At 57.9% G+C, this 8,612-nt stretch overlaps 1 protein-coding gene across 1 annotated transcript in view; it reads left to right on the forward strand.

Moving 5' to 3' along the window:
- Positions 1–1,000, forward strand: part of VOLCADRAFT_116093 (uncharacterized protein) — a gene marked incomplete at both ends in the record, with an annotated part of 5,769 nt that extends 4,769 nt beyond the window's left edge. Inside the window, one exon of the mRNA XM_002946631.1 lies at positions 164–1,000. Within this exon, the coding sequence (XP_002946677.1) occupies positions 164–1,000 (837 nt within the window). The remainder of the gene's footprint in view (positions 1–163) is intronic.
- Between the last annotated feature and the right edge of the window lie 7,612 nt (positions 1,001–8,612).

Here is an 8,612-nt window from a genome sequence, read left to right on the forward strand (position 1 = left end):
GGGCTCCGAGCGCTGGTGTTCGCGTTAACTGGTTCTCTTGCCTTGTCGGTTTCAACGAACCACGTTTCCCTGTTTGTTCGTACGTATGTTCGTTTCTGTTTGTGATGGTAATGTCGTACATTACTGCCACCAATTCCCCGAACCCTCCGGTTTATTTCCCCAGGCGGACGGCTCCGTGGATGCCGTACCACTGACCCGCCTCGCCAAACTGCGCCACTCTCTGAGCACCTACATGCGGGAGGCTGATCCAGCAGCAGTACGGCAAGTGCTGGATCTGTTGTGCAGTGAGCTAGCGAACCGCTGGGGGGTAAACCTTGCGACGGCGCTGGCGGCTGGCGATGGCGCCGCGACGGGGCCGGCGGCAGCGCTCGGGCTGCCGCCGCCTGACGCCAACGGCGTGGCGGCGGCGTCGGCGGCGTCAGACGGGCCACCCCCTGGAGGCTCCATGTTGGGGTTGCTGCTGGAAGATGGGGACGCGGCACCACCGCCGCCGCCACCACCGCCGCCAGCGGCAGATGTATTAGGCCTAACAGCCGGCGCCGCCGTTGTGGCGGCGGCGCCACAGCAAATCGGCACGGGCGGCTTATTCCAAGCCATGTTACAAGACGACGATGACGATGATGGTGGCCACAACAACGCGCCGCAGTTGTCACCAGCGGCGGCGGCGGCGGCGGTCGTAGCAGCGGGGCCGCTGACGGCTGCGGGGCCGGGGCAGGGGTTGTTGGCACAGCTGGAGGAGGTAGTCTACGAGGGGACGACGGCACTTGCCGAATCTGGTCTCGGAGCGCCACCGAACCAGGAGCCGCAGCACCACCATCACCATCAACAACATGGCCAGCAGCAGCAGGACTATCAGCAGCACTGTGCAACGACGGGACCGGTGTACGATCAAGCGGTTGGTGGTTACGGGCAGCAGCAGGGGGGTTCGCCGTTGTATTCACAGGGCCTCCGGGCGGCGGAAATTGGGCATGCAGTTGGCAGCACAGAGGCGGCGGGGTGAGGGAGAGAAGCCCCCGCTCGAGGGGAAACCCCCGTGGGGAAGCGGCCGCGGTGTATCTCAAGCTCTGATTCGCAGCTGTAAGCGTTTTTGCGGTTCTCGACAAAGATGGCGGTGATGTTTTACGCGGGAATTTATAACGTGTCGCTTATATGTGTTTCTGTGTATGTGTGTGCATGTGTTTGTGAGGCTGGCGCCCCATCCCTTGTCCCGTCTCCAGGAGTAGAGGAAAGACCGGGGGGGGGAGGGGAGGGGGACGGGGACGATAACACCCTAGCGGTGCGCTGCCCGAGGGCTCCCTCTTCCTCGCACACATACACATATAGACATACAGACACACGTGTGGCTCGGGGGGGTTATCTCGAAGCTGTGTGGGCGTGTATTGACGGGATGGACATACAAACTGACATACAGATGACTGGATGCTATCAAGGCGCCTTAGGGACAGGGCGGATCAGCAGTGTGCCGCGGTGCGGGGGACATGATGCGGGGAAAGCGGGGCAGGAAAGGAGGTGGCGCGGGGGGGAAACCCGCTATGGAGTTTGGGCTTGGCGGCGTTTGGGAGGTCAAAACAGGCTGCTGCTCATTCCAGACAGATAGACAGGCAGATAGACAGACAGACGGACAGGTAAACAGCTTATAGGCTATAGGGTAGAGCTATAGGCTATAGGCATCCCGAGTTCTGGGTGGGTAAGCAGGGGCGGTTGCACCCCCCCCCCCCGACAGTCGCGATATCCGGCAGGGCCTTGCGTGGCGGCGGACCCCCTGGACCTGGCTGTGGCACTGGTTGGCCGCGTGATGAACAGATAGGAGGGGAGTGTGCTGTAGGTGTCGCAGGTGGTTGCAGATCTGCGGCGGATGGTGCGTGTGGGGGGTTGGGTGGGGTTGGGGGGATGCATCTGGTAGAGAGCAATCTGTTGGGGGCCACCATATTGTCAGGACGCTATGGGATTTTGAACGTTGGTGGTTGTGCAGTCCGTCGGCCGGTTTCAAAAAGTGGAGGGAGGGAGCTGACCGGGCGGGAAGGAGACTGCACTGCAGGTTCGGGGATCGCACGTCCGTAGGGTTGCTGATCGGAGGGAGGGAGGTCGCCAGCGGCCCGCTTTTGAGTCTCGTTTCTCTATCGTTGTGTTGTTTGCTGTTGTAGTCTTCTTATTCTTGTGCTTGTGGTGGAGACTTGGCGCACCTTGGGGACGCGGCCAGAGGAGCTCTTGTCCTGTCCTGTTTTGAAACAAAAAAGACGAAATTGTTTTGGTGAACGAATCAGCATGCTGGATGACGTGTTACTGTTTTGCTTTGCGAGGGAGTCCCCCCCTGTTTGGGGCGTTTCCACTTTTTTCTTTGCTCTTTTTTTTCTGCTTCGTCGCCACCGCCCCTCTGCAACAGTGGAAATGGAAGTACACCTGGGGGGGGTCCTGAGTCACCTTCAGACAGTGTCTGATACACCCACCATACGCCCCTCGCGGTGGGTCTGTTACCGAGCCGTAATGCGCAGCTACCTCGCATGCCAATAGAGTCACATCCCGACACCCCCGGGTACTGGCAGCCCCCAGGGGCCCTATGTGATTAAAGCTGTACACACAGAACCTCGCGAGCGCGGGATGGATGCAGGGTGGGTGGGAAAGCACGCGACGGTCCGCCCGGGGTGCTTTTGACGTCCGAACTGATGTGTTCCTGTAGAACTGAAGCACGACGGCTTCCTAAACTCAAGACGAATGCGCATGGCAACCGTTTTTATTACGCGAACGCAAAGGTTCATGCCGGTTTCTCGACAGCAACCCCCAACCGCATTGCTGGTGCAGTGATCCAACTGACCGGCGCAGGTGCCCACAGCTGCCGCCGCCCGGGGATACGCACCTGCTGCTGGGTGCTGATGTTGGGTGTGTGGGTAGGTGGATGGGTAGGTGGGTGGGTAGGTACGAGAGGTGTTGGTGAAGCAAGCACCTGAGCCCAGGTCCGCCACCGGTAGCGGATCTCTCCCTACCCCTACTCCCCCATTGCTCCCTACCCGACCGCAACCTTGCTGCTTCCCTTTCCGCTTCCTTACGGCGGGAGATGCTTCTTGTCGCAACTCGCTCACCCCTCCCGCCTCTGAACCCGGCGCCATTTCGAAGGGTAAAATTCCAAGGGCGCGGCTTCAAACCCCGTCGGGGGTCAATGCATGACATCCTATCGCCATTTCAATCTGACCGTGGCCACCAGCGAAAATCGTAATATTGCATCGCTGCGACGCGATCAGCAGGTAACGCGCGACGGACAGCATCCATTTTTTATCATTGTGCAATCAAAGCTTAATCTGAAACTCTAGCATTATTACGGCAGCAGGAGAGTACGGCAGCCATGATGATGAAAACGTACAGTTACCTGGCGTGCTAGCTAGCTAACCGCCAGCCACGAGGTCGCCATGAAGGTGGCTCCGTTCCGTTCCGGGTCGCGGGAGTTTTTCCGGTAATTGTTTGGCGCCAGCTCCCCCTCAGTCAGTGCTCTCTGGCTTACACAGTCCGGCTGCGCGCAGTTGGCGCGCAGTTGGTCAACTTCACTTCACTCCTATTTTTTCTCAATGCATGCACAACAGCAGTATATATTCCTATAACAGCAATAATGCACAGCGCAATCTAAAGCGTAATCCGCAATGCAGTAATTGAAAAAAGCAACGAACAACGACAACGGCAACAATCACAACAGCAGCAACGGTTGCGCCAGGAAGGAGCCCATATGCCGTGCATGTGCCCGCACGCACTCATCCACTGCCAACACACCACATCACATCCACCATCCCCCTGGGCAGTCGCCACCAGGGACACCACACTGCTAAAAGCCTAAAAGATCTAAAAACCCCTAAAAACAACCTAAGCCCGTTTCCCAATCGACACCCGAAAAGGACCCGGACAATTCCAAGTCTTCAAGACCTACTCCAACTCTAGCACCAACCACAACTAGCGCCAACGTGCCGCCCGCCACATTCGTCCGCATGGCCGTTAAAACAGTACTCAGATGCGATGAATCGTGGGTAGCATTACGGGGAAAAGGCCAATACCGGGACAACAGCAACAGCGGGGACGTGGAGAAGGGGGTTGATGATGCAGATCGCGGCGGGCCCCTCGCTCCGCCAATACGGCATGCAGCGCCACCGCCCGCACCCATCCCCTTAACAACCTCCTTCCCCGCATTATACACGCACAGAAATACCCTTCCAATCAACCACCAACTATTAATACAGCCCGTCAGCTTACATCATTACCCAACTACCATCACCAAAATCAACATCGCCAACAGAAGCGTCACCGAATCCAGCCGCCATCAACGCCATCAACGCCACCGTCGGCGTCACTCTACTGTCACCTTTTTGTCTTCTTTGCCCCCATCTCCTTTCTCCATTCTTCCGTTCACCCCGGTAAGTGTGTGTTTGGGGGGGTGGGGGGTGGGACGGGGGGGACAGGGGGGACGAAAGCTGAGAGTCTTTTTCCTCTCCGGCGCAACTCTCCCCATTGTCCGCGGGATAGCTTCTCAACTCCCCCCCTTCTCTCTCCCTCCCCCTTCTCTCCCCCTCCCTCTTCCCTTCCCTCTCCCTTCCCCCCTCCCTCTCCTCCCCTCACTCCCCGATGGTGAGGGGTTTCTTCATCATGGTCACGCGGGTGGCGTGCGCGAAGTGGTATTGAGGGACGGCGGGTGCCGGCCAGCGACCCAGTGCAAAGGTGGTGGGGGAGGGCCGCGCCATGCAGCCCGGGGAGGCCCCGGGAATATCGGCGGCGGTGAGAGTGCCGTGGCCCGGGGAGGGCACCTCCCGAGTGCGGGGCTTCGGCGAGGCGCCCTTGATGTCGGACGCGTTGAGGCACGCCAGGGGCCGGGTAGGGCTCTGATTCCGCGGCGGCTGCGGTGGGAACGGATGGGAACGGGAAGGGGATGGACATAGTCCGCCGGTTGGTTGGGTGATGGATTGCGTGGGTTGCGGATGGTGGGGTGGGGTGAGGTAACCACCACCATGACACAAGAAATCAATCAATACGCAACCAGCCAGCCAGTTGATAAATTGTGATGGAGGGAGATGCGCCTTTCCGTCTTAACAACCCACCACGATGTCAGAGATGTATAGCGGGTCGAAGCCGCCGTTGCGGCGTGGTGGTACACTGGCGCTGCGGCGCTGACCGTTAATATCTGCCACATTCAGATTTCGGTTACCGGCGGCGGCGGCTACAATCGCGGCGGCCACCGGGCTCGCAAACGCCGTCGGCGTCGGGCCGTACAACAGCAGGCCGCCGACGGCACCGTTGACATGGACATTTGAGTTAGGCGGCAAAGTGGGCGGTTGCGACGGCTGATGCTGGGGTTGTTGTGGTGGTTGCGGTTGTTGTGGTGGTTGCGGTTGAGAGAGCGGTTGGAATCCAGGTCCGGGAGCTGTGGTGTTGGATGCGGAGGGCGAGTGCGGCAAGGGCTGCAGCCTGGGGGATGCCGCAGGACCCGGCCCATCCGCGCTACGGGGCAGGGACATGGCGGATATGAGCAGCCGCTCACTGCCTTGCCGCCGGGTAGCTGGGGATGTGGGTCGGGGGTTGTCGCTGGTGGCCGCCGCGGCGTTGGAGCTTGACTGCGCGGCTTCTTGGGCGGCGAGGGATGCCGGGGAACAGCCCGGAAGGGCGTACCGCGGCTCCAGTGGGTTCACACATCGTACTCCTGTTTTGAAGTTTCGTGGCAAGCCGTTGCAGGCAAGGATAGCGCGGTTGGTAGGAGAGCTGAAATCGATGTCCTGGTTAGAGTAGGCCATAGACAGGGTCGGGACTGGCAGCGCAACTTGGCTCTTATTGCGACGTTCCTCAAAGTGGTCAATATAGTCGATTGAATCTTTTGTTGGAAGCCAGCGGTCGTGCGCGACATGTGAAGCTGCGGATGTTAGGCCCGCGGGGGCCACCAAAAGCGGATGTGTTGTTGCCATTTTGAGCTAGTACTAGATTCCCCCAGTCACGCTGCGTGTAGACGGTATCACGTGGAACGCGGTTGCTGCGACCTAGCACTTAACTCCTCGGAACTCTAATAGCAGCATTCGAACGTGAGGTCGAAGATCAATTGGTGGTAACATGTATCATGGGGTTATTAAGATTGAAAAGTAACGCCTTGACGTGCTGAAAACTCAAATGCATGTACGTCGTTCAGTCCCTTCGACCGTCGAGAGTGGGACAGCATGGAGGCTGTGCAGCTTCTTGTCCCATACTTTCAAACAAAGTATCCCTATGCGACTAATTTTCCCGCTATTATGGTTTAAATCGTCCCCTGGGTCCGGCTGCGGTTTCTTCCAGGGCCGGCGCGGCATAGCTGTTGGCGTGCCCGTACGGGGCACCCTATGTAATCACGTTTGCAGGTGTATCTCCTCTTTTCAGATTTCCATTGTGGGCACATATAAACGGAGTAACCAGAAGTCCACGAACATGCATACGGATATGCATAGTGAAAATGTTGATGTAGCTCGGAGTTGACGAAAACAGCGCAACGATATCCCTGCTTTTCAACTTCCGCCTCCTTCACACATATAATTTACGCTTTCAGTCTGTGATGCATCATTGGTCATTAACTTCCGAGTGAAAAACCGAACGTAACCCGGTCCGGCAGCTACCCTACCAAGAATGATGAAAGTGAACCCGTCGGGCACCCTACTGTTATCACCAACAGGCGAAGTCTCAAGCTTGAAGTTCAGGGGCGGTAAATCTGGAGGGTTGCCTTTTCTCCTTTCCACTTTCTCCCGCCAGCCAGCTGTAACGCTACCGCCTCTCGGCTGCCGGCTGCAACTTCCTGGATCCGACTGAGTGAACCGATTCCGACCTTAAGGGCTGCTGGCTCTTTCCCCCATCCTCGTGGTCATGTTCCCACTGGGGAGGTCCCCCAGCAGCCTCGGGGACCGCACCCCTTAGCCAGGGTGCTGCTGCTGCCGGAGTTTCCTCACAGGAGAGGAGGGTTGCAGATGCAGGGCGCCCCATCCTCGCATCCTAAAAGGGGGGGGAGTCGGGCACGCATCCTGTCGGTTGGACACATCCTACACATACCCCTTTTTCCATCCTCGAGCCACACATCCTGGGCCCTCTGCCACCCTTGTCCTATGGGGTCCACTTCCTATCCTACTCTTTCCTATCCGTATCCTGTGCCCAACCCTCCGCCGCATCCTGACCGCTCTGTAACCCTCCTACAGGACCTACGTCGCGTACATCTGTACATGCACCACCGTACAGCGATGATTTGTCCAAAGGTTGAGCTTTCAATTGTTTCGTTTAAAGTGTACGAGGAACCTATGCGAAGCCCTGCAGCCGCCTCCCTGGCACTAAAGAGGCTTCCCGTGCTTTAGTCACCGTGCTACGCCACCTTGAAAACTAAAGGTTCGGGACTGGGGGCGGTGGTATTTCAATCAAAGGGCTGTCGAACGGCGCGTCGAACGGCCGCAGTCTTACGCCTTTCACTCGAAGCCGTTGGAAGGCTTCAGGACAAGAGGACACAAGAGCTCGGTCTGCCCAAAAGCGCTTTGACCGTTACAATCGTTAACGGTCGAATTCAAATTTGCAACTCCTAGCAGCCTTTCTGAACCTGCTGAGTGCGGCACGGTTCCCTCGTCACCCAGGGTGGGACGCGTGTCACAAAGCTACGTCCCATGTGTGTCAATGCGACGGGAGGGGGGAGTGTCCTTTGGCGGAGGCGTTAACCTTTCTAAGAGAAGACCCTCCCTGGACATCTGAGCCTGGCCAATATGAAAACCCCAGGCGCCGCACGCGGGCAGTCAAACCCTAAGTTGAAGGCGAGCTCGTCCCGACCATCCCTGGAAGCGTTCACACACAGCCCGCGATAACTCCCCTCCCATACGGCTATCATTGCTATTGCTAAAAGCTACTGCTGCAAAAGGGTTGCGCCAAGGATGGACTCACCCCCATCCACACAGGGAGGTGTGTACCCACCCACCTCTACCCGGGCGGGCGGCCGGGCGGGCGGGCAACTGAAACATCAGTCGTTGGTTTTTGCGGCTCCTGCTGCTGCTCTCCCGAATCAACTCACACATGCACGACGGCACCTTGAAAGGAAATCGGAAAGCTACAAACCCAAATAAAAAAGGCCACCCCGGGGGAAAACCCAGAAGTTTTACAGGAACGACAAACCAGCATACACATACATACATACATACATACGTCCATAGGCAGGCGGCTGGCAGAGGTTAAGGCCTGACTTCTGCTCCCAGTTGACCCAGTCGACCCGGGTTCAAATCCGCCTGCCGGCTCCTCGGGTGTTTGAGGAGTGATGAAATGGGAGGTGGCCCCCCATCTTATGGACGGTGTAGGACGTGATAATATCAACTTGCGAGCTGACCAGGAACTAAGTTGATGCGCCGTTGATCCGCTAGATTTGGTTGGATGCTGGTGGTGAGTTGCCGAACTCAACGAATACATTCTGAAGTCGGATGGGGTGACGGATTAGGGTGCCCCTCTAGCAGGGGAGAGCAGGGACTGCCCCGGGAAAGGGGGCCGCTGGCGAAGTTAACCACCCTGTAACAACATACATACATACATACGTCCGCATGGCTAAACATGTAGCACTGCAGTATCACAGGAACTATCGGGTCCATAATCGTTTTTAGCAACATGCAAAT

This window comes from Volvox carteri (assembly GCF_000143455.1).
Source record: "Volvox carteri f. nagariensis unplaced genomic scaffold VOLCAscaffold_4, whole genome shotgun sequence".
Classification (NCBI taxonomy): domain Eukaryota; kingdom Viridiplantae; phylum Chlorophyta; class Chlorophyceae; order Chlamydomonadales; family Volvocaceae; genus Volvox; species Volvox carteri.